The sequence below is a fragment of the Cervus canadensis genome, chromosome 5, assembly GCF_019320065.1.
Source record: "Cervus canadensis isolate Bull #8, Minnesota chromosome 5, ASM1932006v1, whole genome shotgun sequence".
Taxonomy (NCBI): domain Eukaryota; kingdom Metazoa; phylum Chordata; class Mammalia; order Artiodactyla; family Cervidae; genus Cervus; species Cervus canadensis.
The window spans coordinates 43127106-43152698 of NC_057390.1; the positions used below are offsets into that span (position 1 = coordinate 43127106).

The 25593-nt window shown below is 40.5% G+C and overlaps 1 protein-coding gene across 1 annotated transcript; it reads right to left on the reverse strand.

Moving 5' to 3' along the window:
- Nucleotides 1-877: 877 nt before the first annotated feature.
- On the reverse strand, nt 878-25339 carry SLC5A7 (solute carrier family 5 member 7). Its single transcript, XM_043468687.1, has 9 exons — nt 25000-25339; nt 23551-23778; nt 19275-19388; nt 18383-18538; nt 13307-13455; nt 12279-12422; nt 9529-9682; nt 7418-7635; nt 878-5482 (listed from the first exon to the last, which is right to left on the reverse strand). The coding sequence occupies exons 2-9, from the start codon at nt 23726-23728 to the stop codon at nt 4853-4855; spliced, it is 1743 nt and encodes a 580-aa protein (XP_043324622.1). The 5' UTR covers nt 23729-23778; nt 25000-25339; the 3' UTR covers nt 878-4852.
- Between the last annotated feature and the right edge of the window lie 254 nt (nt 25340-25593).

The window sequence follows — 25593 nt, forward strand, 5'->3', positions numbered from 1 at the left end:
TCTCTCCCACAGTATCTGTCTTGGGAGAATGCTAATGGTCAGATTAAACTCTCTCAATACAATGGTCCAAATGAAGAAGGCATACACCAGCTCCAATATCATATTCTCAATTCTCCTTTCTGGCTCTTAATAATTTCCCTGATACTATAGATTTGTGATAAAGCAAATATATGTGTTCTCCAGAAATGTGTGCTTATGGCAGATAAACTGATGTGATATTTCCTGCCCAAACTACTTACCTCTTTCTTCTTTCATCCTCAAGCTTACTGAGCCCCCTCCTCCCTGTATACATCTGTAGGCTAGTGATTAAGGTGGAAGGGACTTAGGTTCCTCTGAGGAAGCTTCCCTGGTGGCTCGGTGGTAAAGAATCCACCTGCAATGCAGGACAAGCTGGTTAGATACCTGGGTTGGGAAGATGCCCTGGAGGAGGAAATGGCTACCCACTCCAGTATTCTTGCCTGGAGAATCCCATGGACAGAGGAGCCTGGTGGGCTGTAGTTTATGGGTTTGAAAACAGTTGGACATGACTGAGTGACTAAACAAAAACAACAAAGACCCCTGAGGAGCCCCTGAGATAAGAAATATGAAGTGTACCCTTGGAGCACAAAGAGAACCAGTTCATCATCTAACGATTGGCTGCATATCCTAAATCACCAATGAGCAGAATGTTATCATGGTTTTAAAAAGCAGATCTTCTTGATATTAATGGAATAGATAGAATGTCTATTGATTTCTTTGGTTTAAAGAAAGAGCTGTGTACAGTGATATAACTTCTTTTCCAAGAAAAATAGTTCTCATTTGTTTTTTGAGCTATGACATCATGTATTGCCCCAAGATTTATGCCTGGTGTTATATTTCCATTTAGTGTTTTCATGTGTTCTGGTAACAAGATGGTTTATTTAAGTTTCAGTGCATAACTGTTTTTTCTTAAAACTTTTTATTTTATATTGGAGTATTCCCAATTGGTAGTTTCAGATGAACAGCAAAGGGACTCAGCCATACATATACATATATTCATTCTCCCTCAAACCTCTCTCCCTCCAGGCTGCCACATAACATTGAGCAGAGATCCCTGGGCTATACAGTAGGTCCATTTTAAATAGAGCAATATGCGCAAGTTGATCCCAAATGCCCTAATTATCCCATCCCCCCATTCTTCCACTCTGGTAACCATGCGTAGGTTATATATGTCTGTGAGTCTGTTCTGTTTTGTAAATAAGTTCATTTTTATCTTTCTCTTTCTCTGACTTTCTTCACACAGCACAACAATCTCCAGGTCCATCCATGTTGCTGCAAGGAAGCACCCTCTATATTCCTTTTAAGAGGGGCCCCCCAAAGCCAAACCTAGGCGGTAATAGCCTGAATTGCACCAGCACAATTTAATACAATGCCATTACACCTAAAACATTTACAACAGTTGCAAATCTACTTATTTTAAGCACAGTTTATATAATACTTTGACAAACAAAAATATACACTTAGAACTATTATATGTCTCTATCTGCTCCGTAGCAAACTTACAATAAATTATACATTATACAAGAGTACATTTTCTTAAAGGCTAAAAAGAAAAAGCCACATTCATGTTTAAAATACAATGCTAGCTCATTATTTAAAAAAAAAAAAAGCTAACAGCCATTATGTAAGATTCACTCATTTCAAGCTTACATTCATTTGATATTCACATCAAATTCATTACTTATGAGATTGGCAATGAAGCTGGCTTTTAACACTGTTTGGAAGTTTGTTCCTGACATTTCAGTTCAGCTATGAGCTTGCTATTTTGAAAATTATGTATGAAAAGAAACATGAAAATGACATAAGAAACACATTACACTCTTTGTAAAAGTATGAAAATAAAATCTGTGTTTTATTCCTACGCCTTGTCCACAGATATCACCTCCAAAGAGTGATACAGTGGTGTTTGAGATGTTGCTGTTTTATTTTCATCGAGAATGGATTTTTGAAAATTAGGTCCACCAAGGAAAAACAGAAGTTTGCAAAGCTGTGAATGCTTCCCACGATGTCAAGAAAGAGCAAGTGATGAGCATAATGCATTGTCTACCACATCTCACAACTTGGTTTCTTCCTTGGAAATTGGGGAGTTTCTGTGTAAATTAGCCTAAATAAAGACATTATAACTGCTGTTTCATTCCTTTGGATACTCAACTTTTTGTGTCCTTTTAAAAGAATCATCTTGCTAATATTTAAGCATTTACAGGTGTATTTTACACTAATCTAGTTTTTATGTATATTTCGTTTGAGAGTAGGAAAGAAATAGTAAGTTAAATAAAAACAGAATATTATTTATTAGCTTGAAGTATTTAAGCTTTCTGGTTTTTAACATTTGGGACAAGGTGAATGCTTTTCCCACTTTATCTTTCTACTATTATAAAATGAATGGAATTGGAGAAAATTTCACTATTTGTATTTATTCTTTTTCACTGGATTTAAATATGGTGATTGGACTACTGTTACCCAACAAAACTGTAAAATATAATATCAGTAGAGACACTACTTCTCTATTTCATGCGACTATAACATGGGTAATGTGTTTCTATGGAAGACTGCCTAAAGGGGTTGAAACAAAAATTTACAGTGATGAAGTGGGTGAAAATAATTATTCACACAGAGTGCTGGAAAGAGGCTCATGTGAAGTATCATACTTGCAAGGAGCTGCAGTTCATCAGTTAATTACCTTTACATGTTAGAAGTTCCCACCTTTGTAGTTTTTAAAAAATGCGTGGCCTCTTCCTGGTTCTTCTCTCAACGCATGTACAAGAACCTTGGTACTCCCACACTTACTGGTCCCCAAAATGTGCTTCTTTTCAAGCACTCCATAGAACAGTGAACATAGAGCAGATGCTGAGGAAATAGGTGAGTAACAATAATTCTCTTTTCATTTACGTTATATGTGATGTTTTGTAAAAGTTCTGAATGCAATGTCTTATTCACCATCATGCTTGGATAAATCATTAAAAATATGGGTGAAGGTGAAAGTGTTAATCACTCAGTCATGTCTGATTCTTTGTGACCCCATGGACTGGAAATATGGGAATGACAATTAAAATATGGGAATGACAAGTAAAATTACTTATTTTCATATTTAAGAATTACCCTGTAAATTAAATTCATGTTTCATAACATGGAGAAGGAAGCAGCAACCTGCTCCAGTATTCTTGCTTGGGAAATCCCATGGATAGAGGAACCTGGTGGGCTATAGTCCATGGGGTCGCAAAGAGCTGGACGTAACTGACCACTTTCACTTCACTTAATAACAAAGGAGATTATTATTTGTTGCCTTTTGACAATTACAATAAACAAGGAATTCTAGCTCCCTAAACACAACTTTTGGACTTAAAGTTGACACTTCACTTTGTCTATGAATTGCAAAAAAAAGGAATTTTTTTTTTGAATAAGTGTGTTAGTTTGAATGACTCAGACTGTTTTTCTTTATTGGATCAAATGTTCAGATAACTTTTCAGCTGATCAGTTCATTCTGCTTTTGTAGAGGTAGCTCCAGTTATTTCTACTGTGTGACTGGTGGAAAAACACTTAAAATTCTAAAATGGATACAAACCATAATGTATAAATATACACATATTTTTTTTAACTCCAGAAAAGGAGTAAAACAATATTCAATGACTAACCTTATGAAAGTTATGTAGATACCAAATGTTAAAATTGATGGCTTCTTTCCTTTAGGATGCATTTTTACTTTCTCCTTTCTTCTGCATTTTAAAATTCACTGTATACCATTTGGAGTAGTGATTTGTCTAGTACCTAAGACTGGCTTCTGCAAAAATGTGCTACACAGTAGCTCCCTTGACACTCAACCATCCTCATTAACAAACATTCAAAATTGAGTGGCTTTGCTTTTCTAATTTTACCACTATCAGTAGTGTGGTTTGTCTCTCAGCTTGATAGGCCATGTAGCTACCTCACCTTATAAGTGGCTCAATTTCACTTCCAATACAAATAGACCATCAAGAGATGACATTTTTGTCATGAAGCAAAATGTTCCAAACCTCAGATGAAGGTAAAATTGACTGTTGTTCCTGGCACTTTCTACTTAATGGCCTTCTTGATTTATCACTGCCAGATTGCCTAATGATCACGCCTTTCTCACTTTACATACTTTCCCCAATGCATATGGTAGTCATATGGTAGCTTTAGATACATCCAAAGGAGCCAGGAATACTCTACCACAATGCACTCTACCTTACTATTATCTTTCATGTCAAGAAATGCTGCTACACAATATTTTTTTTTGTTTGCTTTGCCTGTGCTCAGAATAACACATATCACCAGTAAAAGAAAAACAAAACTGCATATTCAGCAAATGTTATAGTTAACAGGAAAGAAGAAATTACTCATCACACCAGAGAAATCAGCTGACAAATTCACTGTACCATCCAGTGGAGTGACAGGAATTATATCTGTGTGATAGTTAAATTGGACTCTCGGGGCATTCTCCAACAAGGTCAGCCTCAAGGCTACTCAAACTCCTTGGCTTTCTCATACCTAAACTTCCTTTTTCCATAATTAAGGTGAACACTCTATTTGGCTTTCTATTTTTTGAGTGGGATTTTAGTCATATTCAGATACTTAACAAAACTATCAAGAGTCAAAATTAAATGAGGATGAGACGTGTCCATGAAGGAGAGAGAGTTGCTGCTTCAAGGGTGCTTCCTTCTGACTTGTCTTGGATTTGTGCAAGTTAACTACTCTATGGACTTTTGTCCTCCTCATTGTTATTTTTTTTTAAAATATACTGTATAAGCTGCAAACCACCCTTCCAGGACTAGTCTGCTCTAATGCTCCGAGAAAGCAGAGTTTTATGCAGATGTGGTTACTGTAAATTATCCTCAGTCCCAGAGCCCTCTGGACTTGAATCCATTTCCAGGAGGGCCTCCTGATGAGTGAAGGTCGAGCTGAGAGTTATGCTCTGCCTTGGCTTCACAGGTGCGAGTTCATCTAGTTTAATGTTTTCATTTCTAACCAGAACTGTCTTGTCCATGTTTTCTTCACTGTGCCTTGCGACAACAGCATCGAATACATCCAATTTTGGTGGTAAGGTTCCACTTTCAAACAGGTATTTGGCTAGATAGGAGATGCAAATGTTGGATAAGAATGAGGTCACCATGGCGAGAGTTTTAAATGGGAATCTCTGGTTATATATGCCACCTTTATCAATGTAATAGCCAGGGTAAAAGATCAAAGGCTGCAGGTTCAGGTAGGGCTCCCCGCCAGTGACTCGCAGGAAAAGGCCCGAGACGTAACCTGCCGCCGCCCCATACGTGTTGGTACCCTTGATGAAGAGCACGCAGAGCAACTGCGGGAAGATGATGATGTAGACCAGGTCAGAGCTCAGGTACCAGAGCCCATACACCGTCTTCGTCAGCAAGGCCATGGTCATCGCAGAAGCTCCAAACACGAACACTGTGATGCGCATGACCCAGACGATCTCCTTGTCGGAAGCCTGTAAGAAATCGCCATCGAGTCAGTTTTTCTCAGAAAGTGCGGGCTTCTCCAGGAGGAGAATGAGATGCCTTCCTGTGCTTTAAAGCTGTCCTAAAGAACAACTCTGGTTCAAATAGCACAGCCTACAGGTAAAACCAGCAGCAAGGAACAGAGCAATCTAGGTGACCTTCATTGTGGACCTGGGGAGGAAATTCAGTGATCCGTATGGAGGAACCAGAGCGCACCTTTGCGCTGCTCGCTGAATGTCAGAAAGAGACTCAAGATGCTGCAATGTGGCAGTGAGGGGGCGAGGCCTATCTGGCTTCCTCTCTCCGTTGAGAATAACCGCCTTACAAAACAAGTGGGACTACTTAGATGCTATATGGCAACACTTGTATAACATAGTATAAATATTGTCTTCAAATAATAGTTAATAAGCTTTTAAAAAATCATGAAACTAAAAAAAGTATTATGGGCTTTCCTGATAGCTCAGTTGGTAAAGAATGTGCCTGCAATGCAGGAGACACCGGTTCCATTCCTGGGTCGGAAAGATCCGCTGGAGAAGGGATAGGCTACCCACTCCATTATTCTTGGGCTTCCCTTGTGGCTCAGCTGGTAAAGAATCTGCCTGCAATTCGGGAGACCAGGGTTTCATCCCTGGGTTGGGAAAATCTCCTGGAGAAGGGAAAGGCTACCCACTCTAGTATTCCTCTGGTCTGGAGAATTCCATGGACTGGATAGTCCATGGGGTCACAAAGAGTCAGACATGACTGAGGACTTTCAGTTTCACTTTCAAACAAGTATTATACATTGTGTATTTAAGTGAAGGCTGAGAAAGGAAATTTGAAAATTGAAAAATTAGGAGTTGAATGCAGATTAGAATCTAAAGCAAAGCATTAATAGCAACACAAAGGGTACTATGGAGGATTAATTCCTTATGTACCTCATTTCACTGTTAAGCACAATCTTATTCACCTGCAACTAAAAAAACATACATAATCCATAAATTATTGTTTGTGTATTTTGTAAAATTTATTTTTCTTGTCTTCATTTTAGAAAGATCATTGTGTTGACAATAACAAAGATTTTCACACACACACAAAAACGAAGTGAGACCATTGTGTTAACTATGACCTAGAAAACCTACAGAAAGCCAAGCCTGAGTGAGGGAAGAAGATGGAGAGGGCTATGGGCCCCTCAGTGAGCATGAGCGTGCTGCTCTATGCCCTCAGATTCAGCGAGTAAAGTCAAATTGAGAGGCTATTTCCTGACAAAGGAGGACTTGGGGTTCAAGTGAAGAGCAAAACAAGCATGACACCGATACCTATGAAATAATAACTCACTATGTTCCGCCCACACCAGGTTTTCCTGAGTTTCTTACTGTATTTAAACTCAAAGTTTTCTAAGATACTTTAGGTTTTGTTACTCCCTTATTAGAAAGAGAAGACATTTAAATTATTGCAACATGACTGTACCTCTTGGGAAATAGTTATACTGATGCGTGTCCGTCAGTAGTAGAGTGAATAATAGCATGCATTAAAAACCTTCATGTGTGTATTAGTCACTCAGTTATGTTCGACTCTTTGCCACCCTATGGACTATAGTCACCAGGCTCCTTTGTCCGTGGACTTCTCCAGGCAAGAATGCTGAAGTGGGTGGCCATTTCCTTCTCCAGAGGATCTGCTCGACCCTGGGATACAGTCCGGTCTTCTGCATTGCAGGCAGATTCTTTACTGTCTGAGCAACCAGGGAAGCCTTCATATACAACATATATGAAGGACTTTCATATACAACATAAATAAAGTGTATCATCATTTAACCTTATGTGCTGAATCAAAGTAGGGTCAGATTTTCACAAAGACTATTAATGATATAGAATAATACCTACACAGTAAGTGCAAGGATGAGAACAATAACAACAATGTAATGTTAAAGAAAATATAACTATTCTTACATTTTGTCTGAATGAAAGCTGGTAGATGTTGCGAGCAAACATCGAACTTGCTGACAAGATGGAAGAATCTGCTGAGGACATGACAGCAGCAGAAACGGCTCCAAGACCAAAGTAAGAAATGTACACGGGGCAGAGATACTTGAGGACAATCGGCAAGATCATGTCTGCCTCCTGTTTTTCCCTGGGAGCAAGAGGCCCGTATGCAGTCTGGTTCCAGGCTGTTGATAGAAACAACAAACACAGCCAAAGAGCCATCTATCCATCCGTCTGGAGTCATTCTATTTACTAGGTAGCTTTTGAAATAAATTCAGAACATATGACCTAGTCTAATCGGTCAGAAATCTAATTAGTCCAATGGGGTATGTTAGTTTAATTAGGTGGCAAGTCCATGTATTGGTCCAGTGACATTGTCTCCTATATTCTGGTATCTAATGGGTTTTGGTTACACTTAGTCTTATCCACAGGACCTGCACAGAATATGGTGGTGTGAGATTTTTTAATACAAATTTCTCTTCTGCAGTGTTAGAATGGTGTTGTCTGGCACAGACTCATTGAAAATAAGTATTCTCAAGCTGAAGCCTCGAGGGTTCCTCCAACCACATGGAGATGTGAGAGAACACATAGTGTTTCATTGCTCAGTTATACACATAAGTGGATAAAGACAACAGTGGGCCTCTTCTCATCCATTCTCTTCCTGGATAAAGCCTTGTGGTAGGAGCTTCATTGGCATTATTTTTCTCTTGAGTAAATTCTTTCTTGCATTGAATTTCACTTATTAGAAATAAACATGAATGGATCAAAGACAGTCCCTTTTTATTGAATAAAAAGTGCAAGTATGGGGTTGAAATTTTCAGGCAGTTTTTGGATTCTGTGGTAAAAGAACTTGAAATATAAGCTTATCTTTGCATATAAATCTTTACTGTTTAGTTATACTAGTATGCAAGAAGAACACAGCAGAAGCTTTAACAGTTGTTTAGTATAGCTCCTTTTTTATTTGTTGAACATTAATGTCATGATTATAGGACCATATAGGGGTGGTTTTCCCTGGATCCTACCATTTTTCCTTCCCTCATTTTCTATTACAATTGTTCAAAGTCATGCTTTTATGTGGCTAGTTTTATAGCATTAACTGGAATATTATGGGACCAGAAATAATAACCAAGGATCAGGAGGAATTAGTAAGTGCAATCAAATTAAGGACGAAACTTAAAAAATGTTCAGGATAGAGGCTAAATGGGAGGTAAGCAAGTCATAAAACTCTTTTTACCAATTTTGAGTAAGATATTCTCTAAGTGTCTTAGTGTTTTAGTTTATCTTTACTTACAAACTTATTGATTGATTTCTCCAAGAAAGGAAACCTTTAATTAACAAACTATTGAAAATGTAAACTGAAGCCTCAAGTTCAAAGTGATCCTTGGGTGGTTACGGTGATGGCAGGTCAACTTCTGAGTCAGTGGTTCTCTACTTTTTTTTCCATTAAAAAAAAATGGAGTATAATTGCTTGACAATGTTGTGTTAGTTTATGCTGTACAACAGCATGAATCAACCCTACGTATACATATATCCCCACCCTCTCTTGAGACTCCCTCTCAAACCACATCCCCCTGCCCTTGCATCCCACTCCTCTAGGTCATCACAGAGCACAGAGCTGAGCTCCTTGTGCTACATAGAAGCTTTCCACTAACTGAGTGATTCTCAGCTTTGACTTACCAAGAGGACTTTTAAAAACACTGATCTCTGGCTCTATCTTAGGTCACTAAAAGAAAATCTCTGCGGAGTAGGATAGAAACGAGTATTTTTTGAGTCCCTCCACCTCCCTGGATGATGACAGTGTGCATGTTGGTTGAGAACCAAGGCTGACAAGATCACAGATACACAGTTGATAAATATCCCAACAGTGGTGCTGGGGCCTGCTCACAAATGTCTTATTGGTGAGGTGAGCAGTCAAATAATGTTTGAACTATAAGACGATTTGTTGACGTCTTATAATAACAAAGGCAGATACACGATGGGGGTAATGGGGAAAGTGGGGAAGGGAGGGCAGCTGGGTGCTCCCTGGTGACTTGGGTGAAGCCTGAGTGAGTCAATCAGTGAAGCTGCCAGAGGTTTACCTGTCGATGCGCCAATGGCTCCAATGAGCACGGCTGGCAGAGCCATCACCAGGCACCCGAAAGCTGCCAGGAAAGACAGCACCTGAGCGTAGGTGGCGGAGGATGAAGACAGGACCCTCTGGAAGTAGGCTTGCCACGGGATTCCACCCAGCATCTGCATGGGAGCCATGGGGACCCAGGATGAATGGAGGCAAATAGCATCTATTAGTTGTTTTTATTTTTTTTTAATTTCCTGTTTTATTTTTATTATAAATTTTTAAAAAATCTTGTAAAATTGGGGGATAATTGCTTTGCCATGTTGGGTTGGTTTCTGCTCTACAAAAACGTGAATCAGCTATATGCATACATATATCCCCTCCCTCCTAAGCCTTCCTCTCCTTGACATCCCACCCCTCTAGGTCATCACAGAGCACAAGGCTGGGCTCCCTGTGCTGTACAGAAGCTCCCCCACGAGCTGTCTGTTTTACACATGGGAGTGTATATGTGCTCATTGGGTATTTTTAAAATGAGATTTTTTTTTTAATAATCACATTCAGAATAGTGACAAGCAAGACTCTGAAGCACAGAAAATGGTTCTACACTCGTGTTCACTGCTGTCATTGTCACAGTTTCAACTCTGCAGACTTCCTCAAGTTCTTTTCTTTCATAATTATATAGCACAAGATTTTCTTTTCCTTAACTTACTCACTTTAAGCTGTGTTAAAACTACCCAGAAACCTTCAGTTTGTTCTCATCTGGAAGTTCTAACCACCACAAAATTGTCTCAAAAACATTAATATTCTGAAACCATGAAGTTTAATTTGAGTCAAAACAACCCAATGAATATTTCTGGATCCCAGTCATGTGCCAGGCAATGGAATGGTTGTGGAGCCCAAAGATGAGTGACAAGTGGTTTCTACTCTTGAGATCACTGTCTGCTGGGAGAACTAGTGCATTGAGGTATTTTCTAATATAGAGAAGATACTAGAATTTCTCTTTATACTCATTTCTACCTTGTACGTAACTGTGAGATTGTTGTTTTATTAAGTGATTTACACAATGTGTAGTACAGTACGTATAAGCAGTCTATGCCTACATTGGGGTTGTGCTTAACATTCTTATTTGAGAATATATTATAAAAAAATTGGAGACATTGAACTGGAATGTAATTTGTCGATGCTTTAAAGAGGCACTATGGGAACAATATTGAGAAAGAACTAATCATCTGGGGGTAACAGAGGGAGGTGGAATGGTGGGAGGAAGACTTCCCTAACCAGGGAAGCCCATGGAAATGACATTCGAGTCAATCCTTGGACGTCAAGGGGTGTCAGTGGGTGGAGATGGAGGGAGGAAAGTTCTTAGGAAATAATCCAACATGAAAAAGAAAGAAACCAAGAGGCAGCCATAAGACCACCATGTATTTGGTATAAGCAGAGGTCAGGGTGTGTGGGGGTGGCCAGAGAGGAGACTGGACAATTCTCTAACTGACATAGAGTCAGTGTTCAGTAAATATTTATCATGTGAGTGGGTGAATTGATGAGGGAACTTCCCAGATCACAATGTACTGAAGTTGCTTCTTCGACTGTCTCTCTCATTGGCTCCAAATCCTGGGATATCTGTTTGTTTATCAGTATCTCACATATTGGCTCCAGAACAATTTCCTTCTTATAAAAGCCATACAAGCTCAAAAAGTTGGCTTAAAGCTCAACATTCAGAAAACTAAGATCATGGCATCTGGTCCCATCACTTCATGGGAAATAGATGGGGAAACAGTGGAAACAGTGGCTGACTTTATTTTTTGGGGCTCCAAAATCACTGCAGATGGTGACTGCAGCCATGAAATTAAAAGACACTTGCTCCTTGGAAGGAAAGTTATGACCAACCTAGAGAGCATATTAAAAAGCAGAGACATTACTTTGTCAACAAAGATCCATCTAGTCAAGGCTATGGTTTTTCTAGTAGTCATTTATGGATGTGAGAGTTGGGATATAAAGAAAGCTGAGTGCTGAAGAATTGATGCTTTTGAACTGTGGTGTTGGAGAAGACTCTTGAGAGTCCCTTGGACTGTAAGGAGATCCAATCAGTCCATCCTAAAGGAGATCAGTCCTGAGTGTTCATTTGAAGGACTGATGTTGAAGCTGCAACTCCAATACTTTGGCCACCTGATGCGAAGAGCTGACTCATTTGAAAAGACCCTGATGTTGGGAAAGATTGAAGGCAGGAGGAGAAGGGGACGACAGAGGATGAGATGGTTAGATGGCATCACCAACTCAATGGACATGAGTTTGGGTAAACTTCAGGAGTTGTTGATGGACAGGGAGGCCTGGCGTGTTGCGGTTCATGGGGTCGCAAAAAGTTGGACATGACTGAGCAACTGAACTGAACTGAACAAGCTCAAAAGCAAAAATAAACAAAATAAAATAAAACAAGGAGAAATCCTAAAATTCATAATCCCATGCCTCAACTCTATATGCTTCCAAAACTTTTCCCTTTGTTTTGCAACCTGTGAATCAATCTATCATTAACATCTTCCATGTTGATAAATATTTTATCAATAGTTTCAATGACTGTATGAACTGATATATATAATTTACATACCTATGTCTCTGGACACGTAGGTCATCAAGGTTTGTAAGTCAGGTACAATTTGGCTTCCACTGATGAACAGAAGCTCTGATGGGAAGGTGGAGCAAGGAGTGGGAGCCCGCTCACCAGGGTGTCCAGGGGTGGTGATGAGCGCTGAGATGAGGATGGACATGTGTGTCACTTACCAACAGCAGAAAGCTGTCAAGCCACGTGTAGATTTCAAATGGCTCGATGGTCCCCAGCCAGGGCTTCTGGTACTTGGTGTGCAGGGCAGTGAAGCCAATGTCAGCAACCGCAGAATTGGACAGCGCAAACGGCACGCTGATCCACTGCAACCAGAGTTCGTGAAAGCATTAGTGTGACTATCTGGGACATGCAAGATTTCATGTATTAGTTTTTTTTTTTTTCTCATAGATGGCACAGCTTGGTCATTCCTCTTGTTCAGAGGAGGACCTGGAAGCATGTTCTCTGTGGACGCTATGGAACACTGATTTAGAAAAGTTACAGTAACACATTGTCAGTTTCTGAGCTAATTATGCCATATCACATTGACTGCAAAACCTTTGGGAAGAAAACACTGAATTCGAGAACTTTACATATGTTTATACAAAACATATGAATATATGTTAACATATATATATATATATATAAAACACATGTATTTTCTTAGAATTAGAAGATATCCATTCCTTAAAGTGACTGGGAAGATTTGACTGAAAATAATTTCTATAGCCTAGGAGCAGTTTCATGGCATAACCAAAACTAATGTCTGGAAAGGTTAAGAGGCAAACACAGATCAGGGTCAAGGTTTAAGCTTTAACTCTGACAGAAGTCCTTGAAGGAAGATCACACGCGTTTCCATCAATGTCGGCGTGAAGGGAAGGAGCCCCCAGACCTTCCTAAGAGTTAACTGAGGGCACTTTTCTGTCAAAATCTCACAATGTGATTAGAGTTTTTCATCCAAGTAATGCACAGAGAAATGCGAAATTTCCAATTCTGTATGACTTACTGTGTGTTAGTCATGATGGGGAAGTAGGACGTCTATTAGTTTTTGCTGAGTTAGTATGAAATACCATGTGAGCTCTTACAAAAGGAGAAATGAAGGAAGAAGGGAGGGAGGATGGATGGAAGGAAGGAAGGATGGAAGGAAGGATGGAGGAAGGCGGGAGGGAGGATGAAAGGAAGAAGGAAGTCTGTGAATGGCCCTACTTACCAGTCCCACGAAAATGCAAAAGAGCTGAACGACATCCGTGTAGGCCACAGAGTAAAGACCGCCCACCAGGGTGTACAGGGTGGCAATGAGCGCTGAGACGATGACAGACATGTGCACACTGGCCCTGATGATCACGCTGATGGTGGCTCCTGCAGGGATGGGATGGGAACAGCCCAGGTGAAGTTTCACAGTCCAGCTCTTCCTTCTCAGTAACCTGAGTGTGCCTGTACACATCTGTGTTTATATACACATATACGCACACATTCTAAAATGTTCTTTCTTTCTGAAATTAGTGCTTTGCTCACTTATTTATGAGGACACCTGAAACTCACGACTTGATTACAGAATTCCATGACATAAACTGAACTGAACACTACTATAAGGTCCTGCAATCATTCCACCGACTGCCTGAAACTCTGACTTCATTGAACACATGCAGTGTATTTACTCACATCCATGAGAAAAGCAAGCCTTTATGATGAGCATAACCACCCAGCTTCTCATTTTACACTTAGCATTGATTTGCTCTGTTGCATTAACTCTGACCCCTGTCAGCTTTTATTAGATAACACATGGTCTAAGGTACCAGGGTTTGAAATAAATTCATAGGAGAAAATAATAAAATTGCACTTTCCAACTTTTTCAATTTTATGAAAGATTACTTTTATTTTATTCATTTCCTGCAGCATTCCAATCTTGTTCCTAGAATACAAATGTACTGAAGAGTCATAGATTTAGCATCAAGGGTTTTTATATTCCCTTAAAATTTTTTTTTTATTAGAGTATAGTATTAGAGTATAGTTGCTTTACAATTTTGTGTTAGTTTCTGCTCTGCAGCGAAGTGAATCAGCTATGTGTATACAAATATCCCCTCTTTTTGGATTTCCTTCCCATTTAGGTCACCACAGAGCACAGAGTAGAGTTCCCTGTGCTCTGTCGTAGGTTCTTATTGGCTTCCAGGCCGGATTCTATAAACTCATAGAGGAAAATAGAATCAGAACACTCTCTGGCATAAATTGCTGCAAGATCCTTTTGACTCACCTCCTAAAGTAATGAAAATAAGAACAAAAATAAATAAATGGGATCTATTGGACTTATAAGTCTTTGCACAGCAAAGGAAACCACAAACAAGACAACAAGACAACCCCAGAATGAGGGAAAGTATTTGAAAACAAAGCAACTGACAATGGATTAATATCCAAAATATACAAACAGCTCATGCAACTCAGTATCAGCAAGCATCATGTTTTATAGTGATTTTCATCACTATAAATTCATCAAAATTGTAAACCCACTTTAGAAATCAATCTATGCTTTTCTAACTTTATGACTTTGTTTATTGTGTTTGCTGATGTCTACATTTCTAATAGAATATTAATATCATGGTATGGATAGCTGGACCACTGTGGAGTTTTGCACTGTCAGTTCAGCATTCACTTGTTGTTCTACACACCCTTTCCTGTTGTTCTCAAGAGTGGTATAGTTTATATTTTGTATTATTAAATGTAGCAATGATATTCCTCTCACACTAATGTACATGCAACACATTTGTGATTCCTTTGAGTCATTAACTGCAAACTTACATTCTATCTTCACTTCTCAATTGCATGCTAATAGCATATGCAGCCCATCTGAGATGAAAATCCATTATCTAAAGAGCAGTATGAGATATTTTGATCTGAGATAACAATGCAAAATATTTTTCAAAAGAATCTTCTTCTTAGTGTTTTGGTTTAGTGAAAGTGTAAGTCACTCAGTCATGTCTGACTCTTTGCGACCCCATGGACTATACAGTCCATGTAATTCTCTAGGCCAGAATACTGTAGTGGGTAACCTTTCCCTTCTCCATGGGATCTGCCCAACCCAGGAATTGAACTCAGGTCTCCTGCATTGCAGGCAGATTCTTTACCAGCTGCGCCACAAGGGAAGCCCATGGTTTGGTATCAAAATTAAATTACTTTCTTTAGTAAAAACCAATTGAGAAAAGGAAAATCTTAGTAAAGAATTGGGAGCAGAAGACAAAGGAAAGAGGTTGGTTATTTACAAGTGACTTTGGACAACTGACTTATTGTTGTATGGATATTTAACAAGTTATTTTCTTTTCTCCTGAGACTATTCACTTCATGTTGAAACTTTAGTTGCAATTCTTTGCCATTCAGCTTTGGTCTAGCTCTCTACTGTAATAACAATATTTTAAAGTTACATCCTATGAATTATGAAAAGTTCAATAATTACTCTACTTCTTTTGAATACTGTTTAATTTGCCACCCTCTGGTGAAATTTCTATTAATACTACACCTCCAAAGGTAGGGAGGCTGCATGTTACAGAAGAAAGATCACTGGATGAGGAGTCTAAAGATGTAGGGTTTAGTGTGTGGTGGCTCAGACGGTAAAAGCGTCTGCCTGCAATGCGGGAGACCCAGCTTCGATCCCTGGGTCAGGAAGATCCCCTGGAGAAGGATATGGCACCCCACTCCAGTACTCTTGCCTGGAAAATTCCATGGATGGAGGAACCTGGTGGGCTACAGTCTATGGGGTTGCAAAGAGTCGGACACAACTGAGCGACTTCATTTTCAGTTTTCACTTTCAAGTCACTTCAGTCGTGTCCAACTCTTTGAGACCCCATAGACTGTAGCCTGCCAGGCTCCTCTGTCCATGGGATCTTGTAGGCAAGAACAACAGGAGTGGGTTGCCATTCTAGTAAAAGCTGTCATTTGGCAGTAACTCAGTGGCTTTAAAGAAGCCACCGACTTTCATTTCACTATTAAGCTTGGAATGAATTTTTTTCTCTAAAATATTTTCTAAATCATTCCATCATTTGTAGTGAGTAAAACCAAACCTAGATTCTGGAGCTGCTGTGAAATATTAATTTACTTATGCAGCCGGAAAAATAAATATACTGCAAATAAAGTTATAAAAATTCTCTGAATTTGATGTTATGTAAATACACATTTCTTTAAGAAGCTTTAAGGATGTTGTCTATATATATTGAGAAGACAGTTTGAGATACTCCTAAGTTTTACAGGTGAACTATGCACATTCATAGTAAGGTGGTAAAATATCTTGCCCTGAGCTTATTTCTAATAAACACTAATTTTGAAGTATATCCAACTATTATTTTTGAAGAAAACAGAGCTGTTAAATTGAAATACACATTTTTTAAAACTAGAGCATATATTTCAAGAATAGCAGTCATGTTTTCATAAAAGTTCTTTGATACATGTGTATGTAAAGAGAGCAACATTAACATATTTTACATGTATGTTGACATACACACAGATGTAGACACATATTTACTAAAATAACTAATTGCAGCAAAGTTCACAGTTTAGCTATTATGATTTATATTTCCAAAGTACTTTAGAAATAATAGGTTTTCATTCTATTCTCCCTTTAGGGCTCTGTTACATGAATTGATCCTTATTCAGTTAGAGTGAACATTTTGTATTCTATTAGATATTCAGCCCACTCCTTTTTTTGATATCTCAGCAGGCAGTTTGTTCTTAAAACCACAATTTTCTGGCTTTGAAAGCAATGACAAATAAACTACCACTGCTACTGAGAGAAAGGTGGGAAGCGAGCTGTGTGTTTATGTAAAATTTCATTAGGATACGGCCGGGGTGGTTGTGGAGCATGACCACTCAGTGCCAGGAAAGTGCAATATTTTCACTAAATTATTACAGTGAAAATTATTTACCTATTAAATTCACTTCTTTTCTACATTAAGTCATTCCTTCATTTGATAGTTGGAGACCACCAAAATAAGATACAACTATACAGCAGTCTAGAGAGAAAGGGGTGAAGAGTGGCATCTGACCTATTTTTGGGCCACTTAAGCCTAACTGTAGATGTAAGCCCATTGATTCCATTTGTAAGAGTTGGAGATGACAGTGTCCCGGATGTCACACAAAGGCACAGCTCATAGAGGAAAGACAAGGAAGGCCCAACTCTGTGAGTCTTCCGGAAGGAACTCAACATTCAGTGGGATAGCTTAGACTTATTCTGGATGAAAAGGGAGGGTGCTGAGCCTGAAGCTCGCCCACAATCCCACTGAACTCTCTCACTTCCTAGGTCTTATGAGTGGGCTGAGAACTCAAGGACAGGTTGTTCTTAGCATGGGTGGATCTTGGAAGTAAGTTAGACCACAAAGAGTCTAAGTGCATTTTTCAAATCCCTGAATACGTCACACTCCAGCATTCTGGATGAAATGGGATTCATTGAGAAAGGAAAGACTATTGTTTTCCTTTCTCTCCTCTGAAGAAAGTGTAGGTATGGGTTATTCGTTCATTCATGTGTGATGGGACAATAAATGTTAATAAGATGCAGGCCCTGCCTTCAAGAAATTAATAATTCCTTTTGTGGACGTTTGGAGACTGGGAAATAGGTAAATAGCCATGTAAATACAAAGTAATAAATCCAATGAAAACAAAATTTCTGGTTCCGACAGAATCCCAGAGGAAAGGCATCTGGCAGGTTCAGGATGACTGCCTGGAGGAGGTGACATCTGTAGAAGATTTGAAGTCTCTTTCTGGTTGGTTTGAAAGGAAAGTGGGGGCTGTGCATCCTAAGGAGGGGTCACTAAGCTAGCAAAGTTCTGGAGGAAGGGAGAAGGAAGAGTCCAAAAGGAGCTTTTCCAGCCCAGTTTAAAGGTCTAGTTTTAAGCAGTAAAGGGGTGTGATCAGATTCAATCTAATCTGCTGTGTGAAGATCATGGGAGAAGGGTGGCCTTGTAAGCAGCAGGGTGGTGGTGTTAATCTAGGTAAGCGAGGCTGGGGCCTGTGGCTGAAGATAGTAAAGCTGTGTATCTAGTGCTTGTTCAACCAGAGTGTGTGTGCATGCTAAGTCACTTCAATTGTGTTTAACTCTTTGCAACCCTATGGACTGTAGCCTGCCAGACTCCTCTGTGCATGGGATTTTCCAGGCAAGAATACCAGAGTGGGTTCCATTTCCTCCTCCAAGGCAGCTTCCTGACCCAGGGATTGAACCCATGTCTCCTGCATTGGCAGGTCGGTTCTCTACCACTAGTACCACCTGGGAAGCTCCCTGCATGCAGAAGGATGTTTTGTTGGTTCTCACCTAAGGCTGAGAAGATGGCTGCTGCCCAGAACATCTCTCCCATCAGCGCAGGGATGAACAGGAGCCCACCCATGCGCTTCCCGTAGATCTGCTGGAAGGGGTCTAGCATGGTCACGTAGCCCTTGGAACGCATGGGTTTTGCAAAGAACAGACCACCTAAAGGAAATTCAAACAAGCTTTAAAGAGAAACTTGAAAATCTGCAATATAAAAGTCCTTGCTAACCTTTTACTGTGTATAATTTCTCAAGGGAAATGAATTTTTTAGAATACTTCTATGTGTTGAGGAATCAGTCTGCAAAATCCTGTGAGTACAGGACCAAGAAATATTTAGCAATAAAGTGGAAATTCCTTAACACAACTACCATTGTAGGCATCCAAGACTGTACATAGCATGGCCAAATCATGTGGACTGAAAAACGTGGACCAGCTCAGCACTCCCTTAAATGTCTATGCACCTGTATTACCCAGCAGGCCATTCATTTGATTAAGTACAAGATCCAACAAAAGTATTCTAAGAGCAAAAAAAAAAAAGGAACTGTGTTAAATAATATTCTTGACCTTTTACTAGTTTGATTTATAACAAGATATTCAGGTACAATTCAAACTGATTCATTTTTAATGATATGTTCACACTATTTTGGAAATAAAAAACATCATTACACTAAGAAATTCACTGTACTGATTGCAAAACGATCAAGGGAATTTTTCTACATATTCCATAATCAAGAGATCCAGTCAGCTACACATTCGTGTTACCACTTTCTGATAACAGTGACTTCAGTGGGATTTCCCACAATAATCATGCTGTTTGACTTATTCTTTCGGTTGCTATTTATACCCCTAATCTTTATGCTTTACTGACTGACTCACTCAGGTATAAAGCTTTTCTTACCTAAAATCAGACTAAGAGAATATCCAATGGGTGCCTGAGCCCATGCCAAGCCGTAATCTGGAACATACACGGCCTCAGCTGTCCCGTTGATGTAGCCTCCTCCAACCCAGGTGGCTGAAACAGGATGAGAAGCGAAGGGGAGATGTGTCATGCCTGCTGTCCCTGAGACCCGCTCAGCCCCACAGGGCGCCCCTGAGCCCCGAGAGGCCTGTGGGACTGCCACCAGAGACATGGTTGGTCTGGGTGGAAGTGATAAAAGAGTGAAAACTGCACTTCGGATTTCTAAGACTCATCATGGAAAAATAAGTGTTAAGACTTCTCAATCTTTTTGTACTGGTTACACAACAAAACTAAAACATTCTTAACATACTGAGTTAAGTAATTCTATTATTTACGTTAATTCACCTATTTTTTTGTGCTTTTTAAAAAGTGATATGTAGAAAATTGAAGATTACATTTGTGGTTTACATCATATTTCCACTGAACAGTGTTGCCCTGGATATTTTCTAAATCCATTGAGTCATGAACATTTTGAAATGGTATCATAATATCACAAAGTCTGAGATCATATGTGATATATTTCAAGACTGCTTCTATTCTTAATAATGCTACAACTCTCCCCCTAGCTTCCATAATGTGGAATCAAGTGTCTTGATTTCAAGGGCCTTTTATTTTAATTGTATTGATTTTTCCTCATTGATCATGACTATTGTCTTCAAGGAGTGAAGTGTGTGTGTGTGTGCACGTATGCATGAGTGGTTGTGGGTGTGGGTGTTTTCCATTAACAGAGTCACTTCACAAACATGCTGGGTGCATAGGGTTTTGGCAAATCTATTCCAAATGATAATGTAGTTGTACTTACTACCTTACACTGTTAAGGAAGTGGAGGGAGGAGGGTGCCAGGTGATGTAATTGAGCTTAAATTGCTTTTTCCTTCTCTGTCTCCCCAAGGACCTGACCTACACTTAGGGCTCGGGTCAGCCTTCAGGAGAATTAAAATGTTGACTGCATGCCCATTTGCAAGTCTTTGTTCTAATCTGGGTCTTTCAGGCAGACATTTGATATTTCATAAAGAATAAGAAGAACTATGTCTTCTTCAGATATTATTTAATAACATTTTTGTAGCATAACAGCTGAAGAAGGGAGGTCATAGAATCAACAAAAACATGTTTTGATTAAACAACTTTGGGTCCAAAATGATCTATAAACTCTATCATTTTCTCTGAGAAGAACTGTAGTAGTTGATTTTTGCTGAAATGCTAAAGTTAATGGAACACTCTAATCTTGGCAGTTTTTACTCTTTGAAGAGTATTGTCAAACTATTTACAATAATCCCTAGGTGTAACTGCTGTAAAGTTATGAAGAATAGAGGCTGGCATGAAGCTTACCAAATATGAGACTGAATTCTGGGCTGCAATGGGGAATAAAATTTGACTCTGAAAAATTCTCTGAAATTTCACAGTTAGAATGTTCGTAAAACAAATAATTTGTTTATGAAACTGCCAAAGACAAGTGTTTCTTGCCAAAATTTATCTGGCATTTAATCCAAACCCAAAGCAAAGGAGAGAGAGCCTTCAGTGGTTGATCCAATTTTTAAAAGGTCAACCTGAAAAGACCTTCCTGCAAAGGAACTTTATATACACAAATGGAGAGTTTATACACAAAGTCCTCAAGTGGACAAATGATATTTAGCAGCCACCCCATCTTCACAGCAGCTTTTCCATGGTGTTGATCAATAACAAATGCTATGATGTACTTTTCTTATCCTAAACCTGGTGAAATTTTAAAGACTTTCCTCCCCACCTCCCCACAGCTGGCAAGTAACCAAGACAATGACTTCTCACAGCACAGCCCCTGAGACCTCACCTTCCTGTCAGGCACAAGGAATGTTTTGTCACGTTAAGTAAATGCCTGATGGTCTTATTAGTGATCTTATTAGGTCTTATTAGCACAACATTTATTAGTGATCATTTTTCATTGTGTAGGTCTCCTCTCCATCTCCAGAAAGAAAACTGGTGCTTGAGTTAAAATATCATAATTACAAACTATAGTATTAAAATATTATAATATAGACAGGCAGACTTGGGTACTTTTTTGTAATTAAAGTCCCTCCATTGTTATCAATATGGTCATTTGCATGTTTGTATATTTTCACATCAGATTCTTGAGAACAAGGATTCTTTTAAATCATATGCATTTTTATTTTCAATTTTTATTCCTTATCAAATAACACAATCAATGAATCTGACAAGTTTAGGTAATATGGTTCAGATTTTAATTGAACTATGATATTGATCAAGGCTCTGTTTGGTTCTGAGAAAAAAATCTTTAAAAGCTACATTCAAGCAGGACATGTTATAAGAAATACCATAATTCAAATTTTTTCAATATAGTTTAATAGCCTATTAGATTAAAATCACTCTAAATGATAAAAGAACAAATTCTGAGATATTACCTTTATGAATATAATTAATGTATTATTTAATTAGAGTAGTAGAAAGTTACCATAATTTACAATTAATAAAATACTTTAGTATGCAACAGTTCATCTATTCTTTTCAACCATTTGAGTGAAATCAACAACTGTCATTTTATTTTGCTTTTCTTCTTATTTTCTTTGTCAAAAGAGAAATCTGAGGGAGATATAATCACAATGCTTTAATTCACTTCAGATACCAGTATCCCATGTGGGTCTTTAGAGGAAAGAAGAGATGTTTGTGCTCTAATGAAAACTGAAGATGAAGACACAAAGGTGCCTGTATTGTTCATCAATAGCTGGATAATAAGGAAAAAACCAAGAAAATCTGCACCAACGTTTCAGTAAACATCTGCAGGTGATAGGTAAGTGGGTGATTCTTATTCTTCATGTTTTTGTATTTTTTCTGGTTTTGTTTATTATGCATCATAGAAAATATTTTGTAAAACATATTTTTTTTCTGTATGTGTGTTTATGTAGAAAAAATGAGAAACAGGGTAAAAGAGAGCTCTTTTCACCCTGGGTATCTTTATGGAGAAGTGGGGAGAGGCTGGGTGTGGTTCACTGTGTGGCTGCCAGACCTGGCTCTGGTCCTTACTAACCACACAGGTCTGGGTCCTGACGTAGCCCAGAGCCCTTCCGAGTGCTGTCATGAAGATCGAACAAAACCATGTATGATTGGCAAAGAGTTAAACAAACAAAATGTGAATATCTGAGAGGCAGAATAGACCACCAATAAATTATTCTATGACACTGTAGGTTTCAAATGGCCAAACAGGGATGCAGTCTGCCCACACTGGTTTGGAAAACTTTTTGAAATACGGGGTTAATCATTTTTAACTAGCACTTCAGGACTGAAATTTGGTATCATTCTGATATGGTTTCCAGTGGGATATTTGTCCACTGGGCACTCATAGTAATCCTGTTGGTATGGATTATGTTGATAATATTTAAAAACCTAATACAACTCTAAAGTGAAATGTGTGATGTTAGTGAATATGTATCAAGTGATAGTATGGATATGATTTTAAATAGTTGTTTTTCAGTATTATTTGAAGATATTAACAACCGAGAAGAACAGAAAAGAAAAACAAGTCACCACTTAATCGGAACCACCTTTGGGCGAAGGAGGAGAGACTCTGGGGGCTTCTGGCATGGAGGGGTTTGAATGGGTGACAGCTGCAGTTGGTGGCTGAAGGATTCTTACTAAGACACACCCTGATTTTTCCCTTTCATATCAGTATTCCTGAAACCTTTTCCTCAGATCCGTGGATTCATAACATGTGATCGTCTTCCTGTGAGTAAAATTACTTCACTACATGGGAGAATAAGGTTTCAAAACAGGACATCAATCAATTTGGAATTGGGCTGCCACCAAATTGACTTATTTAGTTTTAAAACCATCACTGGTTAGTGTTCACTGACTAGTTAGCATTCATTAAGACAGCTCAGTCACAACTTGATGCCTGTAGTAAGGAGTAAAAGGAGATGCTGCCTGCATCACATCAATGAACAGAAACACAACTTGTGAGACTCGGGCACTTCTGCACACGCCCCCCCCACCTTTGTTTTCACTGCTTCCATCCACCCAGCTGTCCAGAGCCCAGATGTCTCTCACTGATGCTCTGTCCAGTAACTGATAAAAACATCATTTGGTCCAGTGCTACTGGGTTGAAAATATTTTAAAAGTATATAAGTAGTGAACACAGAGACTCCCTCAAGGACAAAGAAGGAGGTTTGCTTTGTTCACCTGAAGAGCTATGGCAGGGATGGCACAAAGGTGGGCGTGAGGGCACCCACCTGTCATGGTGAATCCACCCACCAGCAGCCCGATGTCGCGGCCGCCCACGATGATGGCCTCACTACGCTCCTCCGCACTGCCACTGTTCTTGGTCCTCCAGGCAGCCCAGATGCCAACCAGCAAGATGAGAAGGTAGAACACCACGATGGCTACCAGCCCTTCCACCTGGAAATCCATTGTCACTGAGGGCTTCGGGCTCTGCTGCGGCAGCTACTTCATTAAGACTTCTGCGAAAACACAGATGCCTTACAAGCCAGCCAAGCAAATACAGGCAGCCCGGGTAGACCAGCTGGCTCCTGAGCGGTGGCCACTTAAAGAAGAAGTGCATTGAAATCCCATGTTCACCTGTGGCTGCCAACAAGCCTCCATTCCATCACTCTCTTTCTGTTCAACAACTGAACCTTGCCTTGGGTTTGGAAGAAACAGAGAAAATGGGGGTTTTGCTGTTTAAGAAATGTACTCATTTTGTATTAAATTCTTGCAATGTAAAATTAACGTTGTGTTTTAACCCGGTAGCTTGGGCAAGAAGACACTCACAAACAGCAAGTCTGTATTTACTTTGGAACCAAGTACTATTCAATCCAGAATTGTTCAGCAGTGTAGATGCATCATAAAGATTCACTCCGAGAACCCATGGATAATCATTCATTCATTCAATCATTATCCCATCCCTCCTTTCAAACATCTTCAGGGAGTGGTTCCAAAAGTAACCTGACATGCAAATATCTGGGGGAAAAAATTAGGAAGATCAACTTCAAAACCACATGGGCCTCCAATTTTCAACAAGTGCGGGAGCATTAAGTTATGGCAACCACTAAACGGGTGTGCTGTTTAGAGGGTCTCCCTCCCTCGACCCCCCCATCCAGTCTCTTCCCTCTCTCCCCTGCTCCCTCAGTGGCACACACAGGGAAATGACTTAAAAATACAGAAATGCCTGAAACATAACGGAGCATCACAAGCACTAAAAACAAGACCCTAAGAAGAGACGCGTCAAGTTCTAATGCCTTTAATTTTAAATTCTTGTTCTCTCGTATCTTCCTCTCGTGCCCGTGGCTATCCATTCTCCTCAATTGGCACAGACAAGTTTTTGGCGAAGCCAGATCTCCGTGCATGCAGATGGGCGACAGACCTTGGGCCAAAGAACCAGCCTCCGTCCCTTGGGCTCAGAGAAGGCGAAAGGAGCGCGAGTGGCGAGTGAGGGGGGGGCTTTGCCTTTGCAGCTTTAGCACCCCCTTGTTCCCCTCCCCACCCGCAGGTCTCCCCCATCCTGCTCCGGGCCGATCCTTCTGCGCCCCAGGGTCCCTCCCGCGGCGTCCCCGGGACCCCCACTGCACCCCGACTTCACAGCCGCTCGCACCCGAGGACCCAGGCTGCGAGACCCGACCCGCCGGGCGTCCCCGCGGGAGGCACAGAGCCGCGTCGGAGGGGCGGCCCCGACGCGCTCCTACCTGGAGTGGCCGCCTCGCAGGGAAGCGCTCCGCGGGTCCAGGCTCCTCTCGGCGGAGGCTGCACCGGACACTGGCGTGTGGTGGGGACGCAGGGCGGCAGGCCAGGAGGGTCCGACTCCCGAGGCTCCGCACCCCGAGTCTCCAGAATCGCTGCGCGCGCGAAGTTGACAGGTGTGGGCGCGGCGCGGGGCGCTCGGCGCGGCCAAGTGGCGATCGATCCAGTATTGGCCACAGTCCCCTTTATAAGGGCGGCCGGTCGTCAGAGCCGGGGAGGCGGACGTCAGAGCAAAGTGCCCCGCGAGCCGGCGGGCGTGGGGCGCAGGGGACGCGCCGGAGCCGCGGGCCGGGCTGCGCTCTGGGCGCGGGGCCAGCGCCGCCGCGGGGTCCCGGCCTGACGACGCGGGCGCGGCGCGGCCACTCCCGCTCCCTCCTCCAGGAAGCGGGGCTCGATTCCCCGGAGTCATTGCCAATTCCTACTTTCCACGACTCTGGTTGGAAGCTGGGAATGGGGAGATGGGGAGGGTCTCAAGAAATTGTTTTCAGGTGGAGTCTCTGGAGGTCCAGCAGAGGGGAGGGGTCTAGGGAGTCTCGCCT